General features: G+C 45.9%; 2 protein-coding genes across 2 annotated transcripts in view; one reads left to right on the forward strand and one right to left on the reverse strand.

Moving 5' to 3' along the window:
* The window catches only part of LOC309593310 (acyl-CoA (8-3)-desaturase-like), a gene marked incomplete at its 5' end in the record, with an annotated part of 34,496 nt that extends 19,863 nt beyond the window's left edge, over positions 1–14,633 (reverse strand). The window contains 5 exons of the mRNA XM_082317644.1: positions 71–2,716; positions 6,419–8,263; positions 8,350–8,643; positions 12,844–12,996; positions 14,543–14,633. The remainder of the gene's footprint in view (positions 1–70; positions 2,717–6,418; positions 8,264–8,349; positions 8,644–12,843; positions 12,997–14,542) is intronic.
* Positions 4,804–24,090, forward strand: LOC309593313 (acyl-CoA 6-desaturase-like). The gene is made up of 11 exons (XM_082317651.1): positions 4,804–5,438; positions 11,425–11,535; positions 12,970–13,167; positions 13,633–13,734; positions 14,599–14,724; positions 17,040–17,100; positions 17,577–17,653; positions 17,847–17,944; positions 19,656–19,752; positions 21,312–21,391; positions 22,226–24,090. The coding sequence occupies exons 1-11, from the start codon at positions 5,232–5,234 to the stop codon at positions 22,353–22,355; spliced, it is 1,287 nt and encodes a 428-aa protein (XP_082173777.1). The 5' UTR covers positions 4,804–5,231; the 3' UTR covers positions 22,356–24,090.
* Positions 24,091–24,164: the final 74 nt, after the last annotated feature.

Consider the following 24,164-nt stretch of genomic DNA (forward strand, 5'->3'; position numbering starts at 1 on the left):
TCATGTCCCTTACACAAGCTCTTTGTGCCATTAAAGCTACACCATGAAACAAATGCAGCCTTTCACCTACTTGGCCGCAGCAGAGAGTCTGTTCTCCTCTCATTGCCGTGGCTGGTTTGGGCCCCAGGAGCCAAACAAAACCAAGAACAAGTGCCACATAAAGCCTCGACGGCATTACAGGCTGTGCTGCAAGAAGATGATAGCGCTGGCGTTTTTTTGATAGGCACCTTTCAATGAGTTGTCATTAAGTTATTACACAATTATCTATGTGAAATACCCACTGAGGAGTTCTGTGTGCAGACTTTACCTCCGTGCCCATCTAACTGGTACAAGAGCCGGTTCCAAAATGTACCCACCTCCTTACCAGTTCATTTCTCAGGGGGGAGAGCGTGCCAAGGCAAATACACCATTCAAGCCCAGCGTTTGCATATGTAGCCAGCCCTGCATAGATTATCCACTGCTTAAAGTGAACAGCCCTGTAGTATGAACTTCCATGGACTGACTGGTAAAGCTTTTTGTATACAAAATAACCACTGATTTCAATAACACTAACCCATTCCTTCTGTGGAGCAGTCACCTGATGGACTACGACCGTCAGATAATACTGTGAGTTACCAATAATATGTATCTTTATCTCTACAAGTCAAAAGAAGTCATGGCTTTGAATCAAGTTTTGGACACAGAGGACAATTAGGACACTGAACAAGCAAAAATATTTCATGAATTTGCAAATTAAACTCCTTTCAAAAAATCTGGCTTTGTAGTGGATCCCTCCTACTTTCTAACAGTAAAACATCATCAGTGAAGCTTGAAGAAACGCACCCTAAGATAATCAATCGCAGTATGTTTTCTTATTCCTTTCTCTGTGTTGCCCAGCGGCCCTCTCCATCTTCTTAGACATCTCTATGCTCCTTAGCTTTGCAATCTTCTTCTATACAGAATTATAAAATAAAATGGGTTGCAAAGGACCTCTGGAGGGCTACAGTACAACCTCCTGACTCAAAGCAGAGCCACTGTCCCTCTCGGCACAGTCACTGAATCTAGAGAACCAGATCTTCAGCTGCTATTACCAGGAAAATCATTTAGGATTCGCCAATTCACAGTTGCACAGGATTTTACTCTGCAGAAGCAACAGAGCAAGGGATGCTGCTGGGTCTGTGTTCTGAACTGCTACCAGAAGTAGACATGTTGAAGTAATTCACATAATCCAATAGATACGCTATAAATTACAGCTGAAAAGCAATAATAGATCTTTATACGCAATGATTTTCAAACTGAGGTCTGCAGACTGCTTGGAGTCCCTGAACCACTGCGTAGGCGTTCCACAAAGATGACTGGGAAAGATCTATAGTGCGGACGTTTACATTCACTAAACATGGACCTCTCACTGGAAAATCTTTAGAGGATAACAAATCAAACCGGCAATTTATTGCCATGCAGAGCTAATCAATAGAGATTTGACAGCCGGCCTGATTTCCCTTGGGATTTTCTCCTACACATGGAATCCCAGAGCTGAAAGCAGCTCTCTCCTATCTCCTCCACCAGACCAGCACAATGACTGACATGAGCCAAGGTCTGGTGTGGGGACAGTACTACACTATTTCTTAACAAATAAAGCTTAGAAGAGCCTGACTTCCATAGTCAAAGCCCTTGCTTCAGAGATGAAAATTTAAATAATGCATAGCAAAATGACACTATATTTACAAGCAGAAAAGCAGAGCATCAACACATACAGCATGCAAGAGGATCAAAGAAAAAAGAAATCAGAGGTGTCTCAGAATTGCACCTAAATTAAACATATTCTGCCATGTTATCTACCCTACCTCCTTCTATTCACCTTCCTTGATTGTGCTTTCTTACAAAAAGATCTACAGAATGCAAAAGGTGGAGAAGTGATGATTTGGGAAAACAAAAAAAAGCAGGGATCTATACTCATGACAAGGGTCCATGACTTTCACTGCCGCAAAGAGTTTATGTTTCCTTAGATATAATTTCTCCCTTCATTGCATTTGGAGTTCTTTAAGTACAACTTTAACACTAAATTCCTGTATACTCTTTCTATCAGGTGGTCTCACATACGCTTCCCCTTCAGGATGGTATGGAAGTCATTACTGCGCCGCTCAGTCGATGGGGCTGCTCAACATTTCACATCGCCAAGCCCCAAACCCTCCAGACTGAACAGGTAAATGATTTGCTGGCAAGGTTTCTTTCTATAAAACAGCATGGATCCATGTTTCTTATAGGATGATTTTGCAAAGGATGGTGCACAAACAAAGCCAAGACAGGCTTATATGCACAATTTTTCTTTTTTTAGATGAATCCACAATTTATGGCATACATGGACCTCAGCGCTATTTCAGAGGGGGAAAAAACAACCAAAAAAACCCAACCCAAAACAAAAAACCCAAACAAATAAAAACAAACCAAAGAAAACACAAACAAAACAAGGAGAGAAAGAGAGAAAAAAAGAGAGAAGGAAAACCGTCTTCCCGATGACCAGCCCAGGAACAGAAGCAATGGGGTCATCCAGACAATTGTCCTCTTCTGGCCATCCTCTCCAGTGGAGCAGGGAGTCCACACAGCAGTTTTCCAACACTCAGTTTTCATCAAAACCCACTTAAACTCATTACTGGTTGCTCCTGCCTGCGGTGACGTTACCACTGGCTGGAGCGCACTTGATGAGGTGCAGGAATTGCATGCTCCGTGCACAGGTAACCTACAAGTAATATTTATTGGATACGTAAATTATTTATCTACTGTATTATCCAGTAGGCTCTAAAGTTATAAACAAAAAGCTACAAGGCAAAGCGTAAAAAAAAACAGGGTAAGAAAAGATGATTCACTTACCCATGGTAATCAATTTTTAGGAGAAACCAGATATAACAGACAAACTCATGGGAACGCGTCTGCGCAAGGCCCTGGGGATAGGGGCACTTGGATGCCCCAGTAAAAGCCCCAGGACAGCAGCCTCCAGGTGTGTGGTTAGAAGGGGAAGGCAGGCTACAGAGGGAACACCCTTAGCATTACAAGGGTTAAAGCATCCAACACGCTACGCCTACAGGATTAAAATCCTGAAATTCAAAGAACTCAGCACAGAAAGTGTCACGGTAAACTTTTCCCGCATCACACGCAATGAGCTTCAGGTCCACCTTAATGTAGTGTCTTGCTGACGTTTATTATTATCCTTGTCAGAGGTCTATTTTGAACCAAACTAAATAAAACCAGCAAGTCTTAGGAAAACATTCCTTTCATTTCTGACTTTCGTCACCCCACACCGCAGGAAAAGACTCTTTAATAGGCTGAAGTCCTTGTACAGCAATAAGAGCAGGCAGAAACAGAGGAAACCTGTAGTGTGCCTTGGCACGAAGGCACCACAAAGTGATTCTCACTGTATAGAAATGATGCACGTTCTTTCACTTCAGTCTCCGTTCCGATTGCCTAGGGAGGGAGCATGGGTAGAGAAAAGGAGAGGAGCAAGAATTTTGTAGATATTCGCTGTTGTCAGCTCCTTCGGGCTAATGGCAGCAGGCAAAAACACAGCACCCTTGTCTGTGCCTGCTCCAAACTGCAGCTGGGGCCGGACAGAAGCACACCAGCCCCCGGACTGGAGGCACATCTCACTTTCACTGACGGAGGTGGTCTCTTATCCTATGCTATCCTTCAGCAACAAGACACGATAATGGGCTAGAGAGCAAATAAGCGTTGTGAATTAAAGCATTTGATGGTTCACCATGTGGGGAGCTTCCCCTGCTTTTCCAGACCAGGTCGGAACACAGTGCTATTGAACGACGAGACAAATAAAGGTCTGAGCTACTGGAAGCCAGTGTTGCTCCAATGCTAAGATTTGATCGTGCAAGAGAATGCTGTAACTTAGGGAGTGCAGTCTGTACCCTAAAACGTTTGTATATGAAATCTGCTCAGAATCAGCCGGTGCCTCTACAGAAAGGATTAATAAGCCTTCCACCTATTAATGCAAAATGGTCCCAAGGAAAGATATTTATCACCGGGAAAGCTCTGGGTCACAACTCGCTTGCCCTGGAGAGCGGGCAGACACCTTCAGACATGAGAAAGACAGCAGTGAAAATGCTCTTCCATTGTTTTTACCCTTGCACCACGACACCTTGCATAACCTAACGACAGGGATTATTTTATTATGAAGTGGCCCTGAAAGTGGCCTCTCCTGGCCCTGAAAGGAAACTGGTAAGTCTGACAGCCATTGAGTCGGTAATTCAGCATGACAAAATAGAGCAAAACAGTGCTAATTTCAGGCAGAAAAGCAAAATCTGCTTCTAAGCCCACCACTAAGAAGTAAGGTGAAATTCTGGGGAAAAAGGGGGGGGGGGAGGGGGGGGGAAGAAGGGGGGGAAAGGAAGAAAAGGAGAAAAGGGGGAAAAGGGAGAAAAGGGGGAAGAAAGGGAGGAGAAGAGGGGAGAAGGGGGGAGAAGGGGGGGAAGAGGAGGAAGGGGGGGAAGGGGGGGTAAGGGGGGAAAAGGGGGGAAAAGGGGGGAAAAGGGGGGAAAGGGGTAAAAGGGGGGAAAGGGGGGAAAAGGGGAGGAAAAGGGGTGAAAGAGGGGGGGAGAAGCTTTTTAAAGCAGGAGCCAAAATCCCGAGGAAAAGAAAACAAGAAAGAGGAGAGGAGGGGATGCCCGCAGCTCCCGTCCCAGCGGCCCCGCGGCCAGGGGCAGCGGCGGCGGGGCCCCCCCGGGGCCGGGCCCCCCCGGGCCGGGCCCGGCCTGGCCGGCAGCCGGCTTCGGGCTTCGAAAGATCGCTCAGGGCCAATGGCAGGGACCAGCTGGGCGGCGGGAGGGCCGGGATTGGTGCAGGAGCTCTGCTGATCCCTGTGGAAACCTCACCGGTACTGAATGGAGGAGGATGCTGGGGGGGGAGGAGGATGCTGGGGGGGGGAGGAGGAGGATGGGGAGGGCTGGGGGGTGGAAGGGGCCGAGCTTCCCACAAAACAGGGCTGTGTGCGAGGAGAAAGTGCATCAGTACGGGGAGAACCAGCCTAGGGGGCACTTCCGAGCAAGGGAGGGAGCGGAGAGATTGCAAGGGCCGGGCAGGGAGAGACAAAGAGACGGGAGGACATGAGCGAAGGGAACGGGAGAGAGCAGGGCATCAGCTGAGTTAAATCAGGCAAGAAAAGCTCTTCCCCTCCGGCACATCCCTAAGAAGGGCAGGGACAGGTGTCCCCCCCCCTTTTTTGGCGAGAAGACAAAGAAGCGAGTGGCCCCATGGGGAAAGGGGGTGAGCAAGGAGGGGAGTCGGGGGAGCCGGAGGGGCAGAGCCGCTTCTACACCTGGGAGGAGATCCAGAAGCACAACCTGAGGACGGACAAGTGGCTGGTGATAGAGCGAAAGGTTTATAATGTCACCAAGTGGGCAAACAGACACCCGGGGGGTCACCGAGTGATCAGCCACTGCGCCGGCGAAGATGCCACGGTAAGGACCCACGCACAGACACCCACGCAGCCGCCTCCCAGCTCCCACCAGCAACCCCCGACAGCTCGTTGCCTTCTGGTGGTTACTGCCAAGTCAGCCAGCTTGTGTGCAGCCCGCTGTCTGGCCTCCCTCTCCCCATCTCTCTACCACCTGCTCTACGCCCAGCTCATCTCTTTCGCCGCTTTTTAGGAGCGAAAAGCTTGGTCCAAATGGATGCCGCTCCGTTGCGCCGTGGCAATTCGCAGCATCTGGAAGATGGGTTGGTAGAGATTGCTGGGCTCTGCTTAAGTCCTGCTGTTTTGTCTTTGTTTCTTGTTTGTGCTGTGCCCGGAGCTCTGGATTCATGAGCCAAGCGTCCCAAATCTTCCCCTCTCCAGTGTGCAGCTTCTGACATGCAGAGGCGCAGCAGCCGAGCACAAGAAAGGGTTAAGGAGAGGCTGCTCTGTGCTTCAAAGTTGCTTCTGTGAGGAGGGTGAGCTGGAGGCTTTAAAACAAGGAGCTTTTTAGCTTTTTCCCCAGGAGAGAATTCTCTAGAGAATTTAGTTACAGGTTTCTACAGAAAAGAGGGGGGAAAAAAAAAAGGAAAACCATTTGCTGCTGCTGCAGCGGCTCCTGCACTTCATAGCTGGTTTCAGCTACCGCTCAGGTTTCAGCAATTTAAAAAAAAAAACCAACAAAATCAAACAAAAACAAGCAAGAAAAACCTTGAAAAAGGAACAAATTGCCTCAGAGGTTGTTGTCTGCAGTTTCCCTCAAAGCCACCTTCTTCACAAGCGCATCCCCAGAGCCTGTTCTCTCCCCAGGGCACTAGCCCATAGTTAATAAAATTTAAACTGCCTCAGAGCTTTTCCGAATATGTGCATGGTAAGCGGCAGGAGAGACCAAGCTGTAACATTAACTATTCGTCTCCCACAGCTCTTAACACCTTAGCGAGAAGGAGGCTCTCTGTGTGGCAGAATTAATTGGCAAGAATTACTAACCCTTTCCTTTCCGTCAGTCTCCATTTGCCTGTGGTCTGTGGTTATTTTCCGTTCTTTTCCTTGAAGCACTGAGATGCGTTTTGGTGTTCCTGTCCCCTTCCAAGAAATCCTCTGAATGAATAGCTTTCTCCATCAAAAAGATGGGCCAGGTTTTACTTTCAGCTGCTTGAGCACAGGCCTGCTGAAACCGGAGGAGTTTGACTCCTATCCCCAAAAATTTAACTCCAGTATCTCCAGTAGAAACCAAAAAGCATCTGCTGTTGCAATTGTCTCGAATCTTTGCAGGGGAGGCTGAAACACAGGTTTGTGATCCTGGTCCTGCTGGTCCCCCTCCCACCTCCCCAGGGTCCGTAGCATCCGTGAAGGCACGGTCTTAAGAATGCTCTCAAATTGTTCATCACCGCTCTGAGCCTAAACCAGAATTGATTGGCATCTGGTTTCTAGCTTCCCTGTGGTGAAGAACAGTTTACTGCCAAGCAATCTCTCTCCCATTCAGGGTGAGAAAGCCTTGGCCTTGACCCTGTCAAGGCTTAACTAGCAAGTTGCATTCCGTGTTGCAAGATAGCACAACTGGAAGAGTTTAGGAGGAGGAAAAAGCAATGATAAAAATCCAGTTTAACAGGCGTACATTCCTAGTTCTTACATGGCTTCCATCTTCCTCAGATTCTCCTTAGCACCACGTGCAGTTAGGACCTCCAGTCCAGCAAACGTGCACCAAAGGAACCTCAGCATCTTGTCCATTTGTCTTGGACCAATCCTCCAGAGGATCATGTGTATCCATCTACCACCAGCTGCCCACCGACAGCCTCCCTGAATTCCACATCTATGCTGGGCCGCTCTAAAGATCCCCTGCTAGGTGATGTGTGGGCTACTTCATCTCAGGATGCTCACAAGGCAGCTAGCCGAGACGCTTCCATGACAGCTGTTATGTTCAGCACGCCCAGCTCATGCCGGTCAGGTTAGGAGTGCCCAGGCTAGCTTACGCACGGATTTCCACTACAGGTACTAACAACGCTGAGCATTTCTTCATTTTAGGTCATACTTTAACGTGCTGAGACAGCAGACTGGTGTGGGACAACCTGTTCTGGTATCACATCATGCACAGTTGCCTTCAGAAAATGAAGGCAAGAGCATGCAAGGGCACCTTGCAGCCTGTTTCAGAGATGTTCAAGGATGTGAAAGAACGTCCTTGTACTGACTGCACTAAGCCCTTCAAATGCTCAGGTACAGTTCGTACCTCTCATACGAAGCCTTTTCCACCAAATGCAGCTGGAATAATTCCCACTTGCCCACTTCCCATAAGACACTTCAGCTTATTTGGCCAGGAGACCACAAAGTTGGGAGGTCAGGTGTAAATATCCCATGGTGCTTCCCAGAGACTATCTTTTGCTTTTTATCTCCTCTAGTACAGAACTGAGGACAATTTCAAAATTCAGGTAGTATCTTCCATTTGGGACCTATTAGTAAAGGAGATGCATGAGATATAGCTAATAAAAAAGCAAGTCTTCCATCACTGTAGCTTTCTGTCGGATGATAGTAAGAGTATTCGGGAGATGTTATTCTCTCTCCTGCTTGGAGGCTGTACTGGAAAAGCCCGTTCTCTACAGATGCCAATGACATATATCTGCATTACTTCTCAGTGAAGGTAAAACTTTCCTGCTGCCAGTATTTCCTTCATGGCATAGGCTTGCGATAGCAGTGAAGTGGAAGATAGGTAGTGTAGTTTTGAGTAACAACTGTGGTTTGACATGCATGATTGCATTTCTGACCGGTTCCAACCTTTACTTTTCAGCCCATCCAGAAGGATGTGAGGCTATGAAGTTCAGAGGCAGAGGAGAACTCTCCCTGGAAAAGTCGTGGCAGAGCGTTTATAAGCATGTTTAGAAAACAGACAGGCTGCTGGCAGGGAAGCCCCAGGTAGACAAAAATACCTCTTAGGTGGTCAGGCAGACGCTGCTGTTCTGAGTCACCCCCCAATTAATACAACACGAATCAGCGAGATCTCCAGCACAGTGATCAGGCGGTACCCAGCGCACCTCCAAAGACTTCTTTTTCCCCATTAGTTTAAATAATATTGAGTCAAGAGTCTTGCTTCTTATGTGTTCACCTTCTCCCTCTTTCGCCTTCTTCCCTTTTTTTCACCCAAAATTGCAAAACCTTGCAGCAAGTACAGTCAGCTATTCACATCCCCGCTCATTCTGCTCTTCCCTCCTCTTTCACATCATCTGTAAATTGTACCAGGGAAGAAAAGTAGCAACCAGACTTCATGTTTCAGTGACACATTTATAGGTCCAAGAGCTGAAAATGCTACGATAACTGAAGCACTAGTAAAAGAGGCTTAAGCCTGGTCTGCTACCAGTTGTAACCTTGGGCAGGTCAGTCCTTTAGTGTATCATCCCCTCTGTAGAAGGGAGAGGACAGCATTTCTTAACCTCAGACGGGCTGTGAGGATAACACCAGAGAGGGTGAAGTATGCATAAATTATGGTAAAGCAAATTAAATTCCTCAAAGTAGAGAAGGAAGCTGATGATTCAGGACAAGTATTTCTTTGCATGGGAAACTCCAAACTGTCTGCAGCACAGGGCTGTAGAAACAGCTTTGCTGGCCCTAGAGTTTTATCTTCATTTTGGCACCAATGAAGTAACACCAGCGGCTAACCCAATGCAGTCAAAAAGCATGGGTTTCACTCGTGCCAGGATAAATTTTGCCAGTGATGCAGCCTTCATGAGTGGACCTGGACAATTTGATCTAAACTTCCCCCTGTGGTAACAGGGATCACTCTGTCCCTGAAATTGGTTACAAAAGAGGAAAGTTTGGGCACTTTGGTACTGGCACGAGAGCTGAGCTGAGAGTAACTAGGAAATTCTGGTGCTTTACACAAGAAACGCACCTCAGTTTCATTTCTGGCATTTTGGTTTGCCTCCCCCATTGAAATTACTTTTTTCCCCCTCCTTACTTCTACCCCCATAGCCTCTGGCATTTTATGTTTTTTACAATCTTTAAATTATTCCACAGAGTTTTATTTCTCTCCTCCACCTGTAGCTAGCTCATCTCTCCCCTCCACCCCCCTACCAATGCTACACCTCTAACTTCTCATATATCATTTCTTTAACTTCAAGTTAAATGGCTCAGGTCAGCTTTCACTCTCCCTCCTTCTATGCCTCCCACAGCAAACTTCTATGCTCAGAATATTATTTCGAAGCTCAATCCAAAGTCTTGGAATCAGGTGAAAGTCTCTATTGATTTTGGTGGACTTTGGGACCAAGGTTTTTGGCTGGTATTTTTGAACACCAGAGCTAGACTTTTGATGGAGGTCAACTCCCAGAAGGGTCAGCTGGACCCAGTGAGTACTTTCCAGCCTGCCTTTTGTGTTTAGAGCCAGAAGTGAGATTTTAGTTGGCCCCTACTATTGTTAGGCAATGGGACAAAGGTGGAAAGGCTGAAGCACGGTACTCCTGACTTCTGGGTTTGACTGTTTTTTCTGTACCAGTCTTAGCGCTTCATGTAATTACATCTTTACAGCTCTCCTAGGTGATTTTCTGGAGTTAACTCCAGTTCTGTGCAGTAAGAAAAGGGCAAGGACAGAGTAAGAGTTTCTGACCTTCATCAACTTACTGTCCCTACCACTATCTTTGGAGTTAAAATTCAAGCCATGCCATGTGAAAGGAGGGCTGTGCAAGATCTCACTACTAGCAGCAGATGCATCAAATATATGCTCCCACCAGGTATCTGTAGGGCATAGCTAGACAAAAACATGTGAAAAGGGGAAGGAATACAGAAAAAGAAGAGCCAGGCAAACTCAAGAATGCCAGGTTCAAAAAGACTCTACAAACAAGGCATTGTCTTTCCATATTAGAAGTCTTGATAAGAAAAGTATTATTCCAGCTGGGTTTCCTGCTTTCCCAGCCTCAGGAGTATATGGGATAGGATTCGTTTCACAAGTTTCCTCCCTCAGTTAGGTTCTGCTGCTGAAACTTAACAAGCTGTTTATGTCTATTATCACATGTTTGAGAGACTTCAGTAAGATGTCCCCAACGTTCAAGGCAGGTACCGAACAGCAAATAGGCACGCAGTCTCACAAAAGATTAATGGGCCTCTTATAGGGACAAGCAACCGTATACCACAGCACAGTAGAAATAACAAGAAGTCTTATCATAGGTATTGATAACTAGCAGCTCTTCAAGACTGTTAAACTCCTTAGCATATTTCAGAGTAATGAATAAAGTTGCTTTTTGGTGTAAGTGCTTTTTTGAATGGGGCCCTAGCCACTGCAAAGTTTGATAGCAAGCACTTTAAAGCAATTGCTTAAAGTTCTGGTATACAATCAAGTTTTTGGTTTGGTTCCTAAGACATTCTACTTGGACTTACATGGAGATAGAATTGCCTGTATATCTAGAATATGGTTCTAGAATAAAGAAGAGTTAAGGTAGCATTCAGTTACTCATCTTCCAGAACAAAAAGAGAAAGGCAGTCTCCAAAACGAAGAGTCACCACTTTTCACTCAGCTGTGTTAGTGCTGGGATCTACAGGTCTGGCCAAAAGATCCAGTACTATTTTTTTGTATCTGCAGTCATGTCCAGGTTCAGTCACCCCAGTCACCCCCTCTCTTGAATTGCCTCCAGGCAGCAGACTTTCAAAGGGTATTTATATCCTAGTGGGGATTTGCACAAATTCCTCTCTGCCTGCCTTCTAAGGGAATTAACAGGATTTAGGTATTTAGTTGCTTAGAAAAACATTTCTTGAGGTGCCTTTCACCATATGTCTAGATAGCAGCCCAGGTCTCCCCATTCACTTCCTACCAGATAAGTAAATTCATCAGCCCCTGGCAGAAGTACTGCACTGAGCAGCGGTCACAGAGATGGACGTCAGCCTGGCACCCCTCTTTCACAGTAACATGGGGGGACGACTGCAGAGGACAGTGCTGGAGACGGACAGGAATGACACAATGAGTAGAAAGGAACAGCTTACTCCTGAATCTCTCACAGTTACTCATATTTCCACTCCAGGATGCATTCCAGGCCTTCCATATCAATCCCACCTTGGTGCAAAAGTTTCTCAAGCCATTACTTATTGGAGAGCTTTCTCCAGGGGAACCTAGCCAGGACCGAGATAAAAACGTGAGTATTTGTTTCTGAGCTGGGGTTTATGATGGGTATGTTCCACTATTTTTTTCCTCTCGGGATGTCCTCCAGGTCAGAGGCAGGCAGATTATAAAGGTCTCTTCACTTACAGGCAGCTCCAGAGAGGGAAGAAAGTGCTCAGCGACTGAACATCTGCATGTAGCAATGTGTGCATCCCAGTATAGATTAAAATGCATGTGGGAGGGAGGCGACACATGCAGGCTGGCTGTACAAGCCTTTCCTTTCCCATAGAGCCACCGACAGCTGATTTCTAGCAGCCCATTCCAGGTGCCCAGGCTGGACTTATCCCACCCTGAAGGGACATGGGAACTGAGACACGTGGACTGGGAATTGTGCACCAGCCCTTGTGACTGGTGTCCCTTCTGCTATTCCTTCTCTGGTGACCAAGCTCTAAAACACATGTTATCGCTTGCCTGTTACGGGGGAAGGAGAGGAGTGGGCAAAGAAGTCTGAAAACACTTGCAAACAAGTTGCTCACCACCTCAACAAGACTTGACTCTCTTTCACTGTTTGCTCTGCAGCTCCCTTTGACAGATTAACTCCCAGGGAAATACCCCTTTGAGACTCAAACTGGTTTATCCTGCTGAGCCCAGTACCAGCAAAGCTCCGGAGAGCAGCTATATTTGTGCCACGCATGGCACGAGCAGTAGGCACCTATGAGTGAGGTGAACCAGATACCTCATTTCGGTGGCTGTGCTTAAGGAGCAGCAACCCACCAAGTACCTTTTCCACCCGCTCCGCATCCTCAGGGCAGCTCTGTGTCCCTCCCAGACAGTCCGTTCATTCATTATTCAGGCACAGTGCGTGGCATGACTAGCTCTTGCCACGAAACTCAATCCTGTCCCGTTGTTTGTGACTGGCCATGATTATGATATATCTGTATCACTCACAATAGGAGTGACGACGCTAACCCGCATTAACCCGGGAATGCTCTTCATGAATGATTGCACGGTAGCTGACCTGCATATTAAATAGACCACGGGTGCTCTGGTATTGGGTGCTCACCATCAGAGCTCTGGAATTATGCATAGGACTGAATTATCTCCTTCTCCAGCTGCCTCTTTAATACTTGTAAAGCTCATTCAGATGGGAGTCATCAGCTGATGTAACTGCCAACAGAGCCAGGTAGTGCCGCTGATTCACAGCAGCAGCCTTGAATTACTCTCCTAGCTCAAGGTGCAAAAGGTCAGGACGTGGGCTCAGACCAGCCAGGATGTTTATTCATAGGAAAGTGCTATGAAAAGCTAGAATACAGTGTGAATATGGAGGTAGGTCCTTCCTTACCTCTGCAGTAGCCAACCAATGCAAGAAACAGCCCGGGTCCTTCGTATGGAAGTTGGCCTTCCCTCCTCAGACACATTCAGACTGACTTACAAGCTGCATACTGTGTCTTGCGTGTCTATTTTGCAGTCCCAGCTGGTGGAGGATTTCCGGACCCTGAGGAAGACAGCAGAGGACATGAACTTGTTCAGAGCGAATCCTTTGTTCTTCTCTCTTTACTTGGGCCATATTATTGCAATGGAAGTTTTGGCTTGGTTAATGGTTTCATACTTTGGTACTGGCTGGATCACAACTCTCATCCTCGCCTGCGTCCTTACAACTTCCCAGGTGAGAAGTAGTGGCACAGAGCATACTGGCTACACAAATCACTCAGGAGAAGGCCAGTGTGCGCTGAACTTTTTGTATTAGATTAATTACCAGTGCAAAACAGTCATACCAGTGAAAAATATTCACAACGTACCTGCCACTGTGGTGCCTTCTGGCCAGCCCTACCCACTGCTGATTGCGGCTCACACATTTTTATCACCCCTTTGGCCTTTCCTTCCACGTGTCGGTGGACTTGGTAGTGTTAGGTTTACGGTTGGACTCGATGATCTTAAGGATCTTTTCCAACCAGAATGATTCTATGATTCTATGTTCCCCTCCAGAACGAAAACAGAGATCTTCACCTTCTCACTTCAATTAATTCCCCCTCTTCCTCGCACTCCCAACTTGCCTTCTATCTCCGTTTCCTTTCGTGCTTAACTTTGATTTCAAAGAGCTTTCTAACTACTTTATTTCCCCTCATCCCAGGCCCAGGCAGGGTGGCTGCAACATGATTTTGGACACCTCTCTGTCTTCAAGAAGTCTTCCTGGAACCACATCGTCCACAAGTTTGTCATTGGACACCTGAAGGTAAAGGACATTATGGACCCAGGGCGCTGCGGAAACAGCTGCAGTCACTTTGACTGTGTCAAAGTAGGAATCCGCAGCTCTAAGCCTTTCCACAGCGAGCAGATGCACAGAGGAGAAGTTAGTGACCATTGCACATGGAGCTGTTGTGCAGAAGAGATAAGAGATCATAACCATAGCTGTTAGAGAACACAAGCTGTAGTTCCACAGGCTTCAGTGCAACTGTACCGATTTATAGCAGCTGAGGACAAAGCTTATTAAATTGCATAAAACCCTATTTTAACATCACATTTTTGCCATGCCCTCCACCTCCTTCACACTAAGGTACAGTATTTTTCAAATGTCCCACCCTGCTACCTTCCATCCATTCAAGATGCCATCAGAACTTCTGTCCTGGGCAAGGTCCAGTGCAAGGTCCAAGGCATTTGGGCATCCACCTGCAGTAGGAACTTATAGGGGGTGGGACATAGCTTTGCCCGTTCTCCCAAACCCACTTTGTCTTGCCGGGTTCCTTACAGGCACAGGCAATAGAGGGAAACCAGTATAATAATCAGTAAGGCAGCAAGGGGAAATAGCCTACCATCCAGCTACTAATAACAGCTTCACATGTGGGAAGACATGGTAACACACAACTCACTCAAAGTATGTTTATTCCCTGTTCTTTCAATATGGATGAGCCGTAGCGAGGGCAAACCACCCCTCTGAAACCAGCTTAGCGACTTACTGCTTATTGCTATTTCAAAAGCAAATAAGCAAATAAGAGTTTGGCCGTAATCTGTTCTAGTTTATAGAAATGAATGGGTAATCCTACCGTTAGAGGAACCGTACTTTTCCATGGATTAACTCCTTATTCTTGTATTTGCCCAGGGTGCCTCTGCAAACTGGTGGAACCATCGTCACTTCCAACACCATGCCAAGCCCAACATTTTCAAGAAGGACCCAGATGTGAACATGCTGCATATTTTCGTCCTCGGAGATACACAGCCTGTTGAGGTAAGGCAAAGTGGGTAAAATGTGGAAAACCATTGTTCTAAAGGGCTTCAGAGAATGCTTGTGCAAAACCAGGAGTTGGCTAGCATTGGTAGACATGACTTACACAGTCAAGACTTCATAGAATCATAGAATACCTCAGGCTGGAAGGGACTAATTAGGGTTAGGACTTCCACGAATGCTAAAAAAGTAAATGCTTCATCCAGGGATTTCATCTGTCTATGTTGTCTGATAGGAGTTTGGCCCTCACACCCTCCCAAACCTTGGGCTGAAGAGCAAGATTGACTATATTCCCTATCCATTTCCTATATTGACCACAGAAAAAAGTGTTATGGGATAGCTTGGGAAAAGCAATCAAGACAAGACCGGAAAGAAAGTAGAAAGTCATTAAAGAAAACTTTATCCTGCTGGCTTGAAATGTCAACGTGAGGGGAAAATATGGTGTTCCTCAATACTTCATCAAGAACATTTCAAAACTGATCTTCCATTTGCACAGAAAATATCTTCCAGTGTTTGTCAGTCCAGCTGTGCTCCAGCCAGCCTGTTCAAGGTCCTCTCCACTGGAGCCTTTCCCATGCAGTTGAGGGGATATTGCTTGCATAAGCAATACTTTCTTACATTAACTATGTACTGTTATGCTGCACATGAAATAACAGTCTACCTTAAGGTATTTTAATCCAATCTGTCCTTCTAGAGCCAAAATATTTACTGTCTATTGTATAAAAACCTACACTAAGGACACAAACCTTGTACTATCCCTGGTCTTGTTTATAATGGAACAAGGATTTCTAGTTTTAAAAACAAACCAAAGAAAACAAACAAAGAAACATCTGCAGCAAGTACAACACCAGGAAATACAACATTAAAAAGTTAATGGTTTCTCAGCCAGCTTTTATACTACTGAGAAAGTAACTCCAGACACATGTAGGGGCCGTACATGCTGGTATATGGACATGTATAGAGAACGTCTTGCACACACAGAGTTTTCAAGAGGCAGAAGGGCTCTTATATATGATTAAAATGAAAGCCTTCTCCTGGGGTATAAAAAAGCCATTATCTAGAAGCTGTAAATCAGTATCACACTCTTAAATGTGTGGGTACAACCCATTGGAAAATCTTGTGCTTGATAACTGGGTTTAAAAGAAGACCATGGTTCTGCCATTTAAAGGAAAAACTAAGAATGTAAACATTTATGACCACAAGGAAAACTGGATCTCCCTCCTACAAAACATCTGAAATGTTAGGCCAGCATCAATCTGTCCCAATACCCTTTCACACTTGTATATAATCCTTTTCCAGATGATGCTAAGCACACGGCCTTTCAGAGCTCAGATCAGAGTCAATGATGTGGCTGATTTATTGGTGCTACAAGACTTACCTTCATTGGGAAGCTGCTATCCTGGAAGCAAAAATGCAAGTTCACAGCAATCCAGATTCTCTATGCATTAGCTCCTTGTGTGGACACTCCTGGAGCTCAAAAAAGACACTTCTGTATAGCTCTAGATATTTCACTAAGGAGACGAGGTTAGGAGACCGGGTGCTCTTGGCTCCCTCTTTTCACTGAAAAGAAATGGGCACCTGCAAAAATGCAACAACCCAAGGTCTGAACCTGTGTTTGGAGAAACTTCTCTGCATCTGCTCTTTGTAGATGGACCATAGTAACACAGGAATCAGTGCAGAATAGCTCTCAACGACAGCACTCTATTTCTATCACTTACCTGTCAAACCAGTGACACGCCATTATAGATTTAAGCACGTCTGTGTGACTTGCCGTAGTAACAGCTAAGGACCATGCTAGTTTTCCCACTGTTGGTAAAGTAAGCTTTCACAAGACCTGGCTAATGGCAGGAGTTCATGGGGGCTGATGGCTGCAGAAGTCAAAAAGGATCAATGGCTAGGACATCTCGCATGGAAGACTACCCAAGGATCATTGTCTTCCACTGATATCCTGTGTAGTGACTTACCAAAGGTCAGATTTTATGCCTATCATGTTTGTATTGGTAATGATGGAGGTGATAGCAGCTCTTAGCACAGCCTCAGGCACGGCAGAAGGTGGAGAAATGCATTAAAATGCCCTCAGGCTCTCAAGTAAATAGAACTTACCTGAATATCAAGCCAGAAAACTTAAAAAAGGAATTTACATCTAGCACAATTACAAAGTCAAGATATTTAACCATATCAAAACAGTTTTTACCTTTACTGGTGTGGGAATTTTGTCAAAACTCCCCAGTCAGTAAGCAAAGAAGTATTGCAGAGAATCTTCTCTTACATGTGAGTGTCATAATCCAAGCCTGAGCTTTCTCCTCTGTGCCCTGCAGTATGGCAAGAAGAAGCTGAAGTACCTGCCTTACAACCACCAGCACGAGTACTTCTTCCTCAGTGAGTATCTGCCCTGCACTCTGCCTTTTTCCCTGAATGCCAGTTGACCTTTCCAGCCCCTACTGTGTTAGCAGAGCAACTCCTTAAGTCTCAACTCATCTTTCCCTTCCTCAGGACCACCATCCCCTGTGCAGGTCCCAAAATCACTTCAATATATTCTCAATGATATCCAAGCAGCTTGAACATTGCCGGTGTGGTGTTAGGCAAGGCAAACAACTGAGACTGGGAAATAACCTCTGTGTGAGAGGCTCCATGGAAAAAATGCATGTTGCCAGTCAATGCTCTTTGATAAGTCAAGAAGAATGGGTGTGAAGCAGAGCCTTCTTTCTTCACAGAAAGGCAACCACCAGCCCTTCACCTCTCTCACCAGTGCTAGGCAGGCTTTCCCTAGAACCAGTCCTAAATCACTGGCTCACTCTCATGTCAGACGCCTTTCCACCCCTCTGATGGCCAAAACATTTCCCTTTGCTTTGCAGTCTTCCCGCCTCTGCTCATCCCTGTGTATTTCCAAATCCAAATCATCTCAACCATGATCAGGCGCAGGTTCTGGGCGGTGAGTGAAACGTTCCCTCAATCTTTATGGGGTCTGGCTGGCTCACAAGAAATCACACTTGAGTAGGGAGGGAGGCCAGTGGGCAGGGATTGCACTTTGCTGTATTAATTACCCAGCGTCCCTAACATCCCCAGCAAGGACACGTTATATGAGCTAGGCAAAGTGATGCCTAATGTCTTCTCTCTTCCCCTAGGACCTAGCCTGGGCCATCAGCTACTACATGCGCTACTTCATCACATACATCCCATTCTATGGCCTTCTGGGATCCCTGTCTCTCCTCACGTTTGTCAGGTAGGAGATAATCTCCCCTCCCTCCCGTGCCAGATGAACCAAGTCTCAGCTCTGATGTGCCCCATAGGCCTTCCCTATTTAGATTCTCTACAGTCATTGATCTCACTGTGTGTTATCTTGGGTATTCCCACTGCTTCGCTTACCTCTTATCATCTCCCAGTGTGGAGGATGAATGGCCTGTACACTACACGCACACGTCATTCCTTCTACACAGAGGTTTGGACCTCAGAAAGCCGTTTCACACCACAAATCAAAGTGTTCCTACCCCTACCCTCCAGTCCGACCCCTCCAAAGCCACCTCCTTCAGTCCATGGAGAAGTGCTTCTTGTGCCTCTTGATTTTGTCCCCTCTTCTGGCCCCTTATCATTACCAGGCTTCATGATTTGCTGTTCTTAGTACAGAAACAGTATTAATCAGCCAACTGCTGTTTGACTGATGCATGGAGAGTTCAGTGAGAAACCTAAAAACATGAACTACAAGCGTGAGCTGCCAAAATGAATCGGGCATGGCAGGGCTTGGGATGCTTACACACTGAATGGTCACAGTATTCCACATGGCAGCACTGAATTCATGTTTTCTATCAGGAATTTCTATCCTGCATGCAATAGCTGCGACTCTTCTGGCTAATACCACAGGGCAGCATTTAGTCCCACAGTCAGAATTAGTTTTAGGAAAACATTTCATCACAGTGAAAAACATTTTCTAAAAAAATTTCGTTTTTTGAATAAAAAGAAATGGCAACAGATGTACAAAAACCTTCATGACTTAAGTTTTCATAGTTTCAAAACACTTTGGACCTAAGGAAAACAGGAGATTCAAAAGACATGCATTTGTGTAAGTGCCTAGCCAACCTTTTTGGTCTGAAATCAAGCTGAAAAACTTATGACAACCAACCTATTGTTTCCAAAACTTTCATATTTTGATTAAGCTAAAAGTGCAAGAAGAAAGGCAAAATTGCAAATTCAGATCATCTGCTCTTTCAGAAAACAAGCCTAAGGACTAGAACAAGGATGCTTCTGGACAACTACCTTGTCAACATACCTCTAAGTCTCAGCATAGAGAAACTACTTTGGGTAAATAAAGAGAAGAAAGTGCATTCCTGTAGACTGTTGTACCGGTGCTAAAAATGCGGTTACATACCATAAGCAATAGAAAAGCCGCTCCAAAGCAATACCCAGCCCAGTGCAGAGTTGAGACTTATGGTAAAGGTACTGAGAGAGCAAAAGGACGCCGGGAGCTCCAGTGTGCTAAGCTTGACACCCAGAAAGCTAACACCAATGGGCAGGTGGATTTTGAAATTAGTATATATATGTCCAGCAAGCAATGAGAAAGATGAAAACAGTTCTGAGAATTTCTAAATCGGGGCTTGGTTTTTTTTCAGGGAGTTGGATCATCTTTATTTACCAAAAGGCAAAAGTAGCATGAGAGATCAATCCACTTGTGAGGAAGAGGGATAGCCCAGTAGGATGCCCTCCTTGTATTTAATCATAATTGCCTTGGGCCCAGAGGTATAAAGAGGGGAAGAGAAATTCATCACAGAAGTGATTCTCTCTGGTTTCCACAGAAAGGGATGTGTTTACTTCCATACCTCGGAGAAACACTCTCTTTGCACGTTGTGTCTCCTGCTGCTCCCCGTAAACCCCACGCTATTTACCTCGTATCCTGGTCTGCAATATAAATTGTCATGCTTTTTGCCTGTTTGGTTTTGAAGGTTTCTGGAGAGTCACTGGTTTGTGTGGGTCACCCAGATGAATCACATTCCAATGGAAATTGATTGTGAGAAGCACAGAGACTGGCTTAGCTCTCAGGTAACCGGGAGGGGAAATAATACTCCTGACTCACCCCAAAATGGATTAGAAATTTGCTCAAAGAGCAGACAGGTTACCATTATCCCCAGGTACCAGTATACGATCTCTGTCCATGATGCCTCCCATAAAGATGTTCTCCCCAGAGCCAGTAGTGCTGTGTCAAGACACGGGAGGCCAACCTTCTGTCATTAATTTGACAATCAAAAGGTTATAGTTTGTTCTTTCAGATTTGAGGGAGCATCAGGCTCAAGAAGCATGACTTGGCTTTCCTCTGTGGTGTATTTTGGCATATACATATGAACGAATAGAAGAGCCCCGATGAAAATCAAAGCTGAAGAGAGCGCCCAACATATTTCTAAAGCTTCTATTTCAGCAATAAGGACTGAAATGAAAACCAGCTGCTTTCTACATCTTTTTAATGCCTGGTCAGACAAATCCACCCTGCTGAAAGGACACCTCTTATTTACAGTGCTCCAAGTCCTATTCAGACCTAGAGAATAATGAGAGCAACTTTGACACTGGGCATATGAATTTGGTATTACTGAGCTGAGAGAAGAAATCATCTCATGTGTTAATTAGTATTTGTAGCTGTTAATGGGGCCTTGAAGGTGAGCTTTCACAGTCTGACAGTCAATTTCTCTCCCTTGTGCTAAAAGCACTAAAAAAATAAAAGTGCTAAAAGCACTCTTCAGGAAAGCACCTAAGCATTTGTTTTAAATTAAGCACCTGAATAGCTTCACTGAAGTCATGGGAGTGTTCAGGTGTTCACCTTAAGCCTTCGCTTAAGCACTTTATGCAACTGGAATTTGTAGACAGAGAGAGGTTGTGAGAGCGAGAGATTTGGGGAGGGGGATTACAAGAGAGAGAAAGATGGGGAGAGAGAGAGAAAATGTGTGTGGAGGGAGATAAGCCTCTTTCTTAGACACTGATGGGGTTTTAGGATGCATCCTGGGGGGGCGAGGAGAGTGTATCATCTCCTACGGGTACTATGTAGAAGTCACAGCTTAGCCAGTTCAGAGTGTAAGAGGATTTTAAGAAAGACTACCTAATTGTACAATCATTAATAGCAAGAGTAGCTAAGAAATATTCCCAGAATATTCAGATCTTGCACTTAAGGCAAACCGGACAATAACTAGATGGGATGGGGGAAGCAGGCTTTCTGTGTCCGTGTGTTTTTCCTCCCTCATTTTCCACCTTGGTACTGTTATCAACCATCTGATCTCCAAGGGGAAAGGCTGAGATTTAGGAGCCTATACCTGGACTGCTATGTGACTCGTCACCAAATGTCCACAAACTGCCTCCTTATTTATATTGTCCCCTTTACCACCGGCCAAACCCGTGGAGACATGGTCAGCACAGCAGTTGACAGTAAGCCCCGAAGGAGGATTAAAGCTCCCCTTGCTGCCACCAGCTCTCTCAGCACGGCAGTCTTCTGCGCTCTGACAGCTCAGTAGGGCAGTAAGACACATTACCAGCCCCTGCCACAGGCGAGACAAGCTTCGTTCTGATTTTAGGGTGAGACTTCAGCAATCTTCATAGTGGCTTTCTTGCCTTCACAGGTGGCGGCCACTTGCAATATCGAGCAGTCCTTTTTCAACGACTGGTTCACCGGGCACCTGAATTTTCAAATTGAGCACCAGTGAGTATGGGTACAGAGTCAATGGGCCATTGCCAGGTTGGCACAACACTGGCCTTGAGGCGAGGGAAAGTCTGCTAAAGGCACGTGTGTGGGATGGGGCAGGATCTTTGGAGCACTACCATATGCCAAGGAAAGAGAGTCCCAGACTACTGGGGGTCATAGCCTGCTTCTACTACAGGCATGGCATCTTTCTCTCTTGCTACCAAATACTTCAGCTCTCATTCTCACAATTTTAATTTGGGGTTTAATTAGGGGTCAGTGGTACGAGTCTACCAGTTACAACGGCTATGGACTCATATTCTAAGCTAACTACTTGATCTTGAGTATCCAGTTCAGAAATTTCCTCTCCCTGACTAAACGCACTTCAGCGTTTTACAGCATGGGACAGCTCTGTGGGACTGTGTACGCTGCTGGGTACCAGGTTTCAGGAAAGATATTAAAACCAGGGCCATCTGGACAGGCTGTTGCCAGTGACAACACAAAATGTAAAAGAAACGGCATTTAGGGTAAGGCTGACTGGTTTGGAAGTCAGCTTAGGAAATCTCCATTGAACAGCACAGGGCAAGGTGATCCCAAGTTCTTCCTTACCTGCTTCTCTGTCCCATGAGCTTCCAGAGGTGGGAAATCAATGCGTTCAGTTTTCACAAGCCTCCTTGAAACAGAGGACTGTAAAGCATGGATGCCTCTCTGTGCCTCTCTTTCTTTTGTCTGCTTGTACAGCTTGAGTAGAAGACATTAATAATTAGCCCCAATGAGGAGGCAGAGAGAGATGCCCATCCCTTGGGGTTAGTCTCTAGAGTTTGCTCAGGTTTGTTTTCTCTTTCTCTGTTCAAGCCTGTTTCCAACAATGCCACGGCACAATTTCTGGAAGGTGAAACCTTTGGTGAAGTCATTATGTGCCAAGTATGGAGTCCAATATGAAGAGAAGCCTCTTGGCAAAGCATTCGTAGACATCGTTGGGTAAGGTCTTCTAGTATCATCTGCAGCTTGCAATTCATTGTTACATGAACATCCCATATTTTCTAGTACAGAGAATTCAGGACACTATAGACCCTGCAGAATTACCATGTCGATATGTTGTAATCTGGTGTCACGAGGTTAACAATCTTCATATCGCAGTCCAAGGAACACCTGCAGCAATGTTGACCCACAGCAGAGGTGACACAGCTCCGCTGATTTAGTGGACTAACGCCAGGTGACAACAGATGGGAAGCTGCTTCACTACATCATGGGGGAAGAAGCAACTGTCCCCCAGAGCAGCTTCTGCAACCAGAGCACTGCCATCGAAGCACTGAGTACTTAGCCTTTAGATGGCTACTAACCTGATCAAATAGGGACTTTTTTTATAATATCTTTTAAAATGCTATTCTGCCAGCTGATGATTCTTGCTTTCGGGAGCTGGCAGCCTGTCTTCAGGCTGCAAACTGAGATGAATCAAAGGGGAATGAGTCAGGTTACAGCCCGTGCTCTTTCCCATTTGAGCCCTGCCAGCAGCAAAGGACTATTCCCTATAGACATAGTTGAAGCCTAGCCTAATAGTCCTTGTCAGGCAGATACTGGGATAACGTTTCTGTCTCAGTTACTCCAAGGGGAATAATTCATGAGAGGGAACATGAGAAAGTATTTTGCAGGCCAGGGATCTCCACTCTCAAACCATTCTAAGCAAATGCAAAGTAAAGCAGATTGGCCCCAACATGCAGAAGGGCTGGAAACTGGTTCAAAACTTCCTCTTGGATATCCAATTAGCACAGGAAAATGCTTGCAACACTGAGACCCAGGGAGGGTGAGGCCCAGCATCCCACCATGCAGAGCCTGTGTCCCTACACAAGTTCTCAGAAACCGTCTCAGCGATTACTTGCCCTCTCGATAGAAGGATCATCTCCCGTAAAACGTATTAAGCTATTTTTCCAGCCTCCAGACTGAATTCTGTTTGTCGGAGGACTTTTGGGCCCAAACCAGCTCAGATCTGTCACATAAAATATTTGTGGAGCTGATGCAGATGGGAAATTCTGCAGGAGAATTCCTGGGGGGAAGTGGGGAAGCTCCCTCAGAGGTACAACGTGGCAAGCCCAGGCAATTCTGCTCTGCTGTTTATTCAAGGCCAGAGGGACTACAGAGAACACAGTGGGCATCAGGTGAAGCTCTTGCTCACTGAGTCTCAAACTGGTCACTTTGGGGGTCTAAAGAGCAAAATACATAGCTCTTCTTGCTGTATCTGCTATACTGGGGAAAGACATTCGGTGTCCTAAGGATTCATATTCAAATTCGGTAACAGGCATTTTTGTAGGAACAAAACGGCGTAGGGAAGATGCACGTGCCAAACAAACTTCTCTTCGTGTTTCTTTCCACAGGTCCCTAAAGAAATCTGGAGATCTATGGCTGGATGCTTACCTCCATAAGTGAACATGACTTAACGGGGAGGTGTGAGTGACAGGGAGGGACGGGGGGGTGCGCGGGGGGGAATCACACGTGTGTCTTTTACTCTCGGATTTCGGTCTCTATCTACCTGCACGGTTGGAGGGGAGTTTCCTCTCTTGTGAACTGCTACTGGTACGGGCTCAGGCAACCTGTTTAATCCAGACAGATCTAAAATGTGCTTCAGAGGATGAAAAGCGATGCCAGTATTGCACAAAACGGAAGGTTGGGAGAGGGTGGAGGGAAGGACTGTTTTAAAAAGGGGCATTAATATCTGACCTTGACCTTCTCTTCACAAGATTCATTCTAGTTCTACCTAAACCATGCAAGTCCCCGATTCACAGACACATGAGACTTG

This window comes from Platalea leucorodia, assembly GCF_965183815.1.
Source record: "Platalea leucorodia genome assembly, chromosome: 7".
NCBI classification, from domain to species: Eukaryota; Metazoa; Chordata; class Aves; order Pelecaniformes; family Threskiornithidae; genus Platalea; species Platalea leucorodia.

Bases quoted from the DNA above. Each gene is read 5' to 3' on its own strand.
- LOC309593313 (XM_082317651.1), top strand. From the start codon at position 5,232: ATGGGGAAAGGGGGTGAGCAAGGAGGGGAGTCGGGGGAGCCGGAGGGG. The intron at 13,735-14,598 runs GTAAAGGACATT...GTATTTGCCCAG, and splicing joins TTGTCATTGGACACCTGAAG to GGTGCCTCTGCAAACTGGTG. The intron at 17,945-19,655 runs GTAGGAGATAAT...TTGGTTTTGAAG, and splicing joins TCTCTCCTCACGTTTGTCAG to GTTTCTGGAGAGTCACTGGT.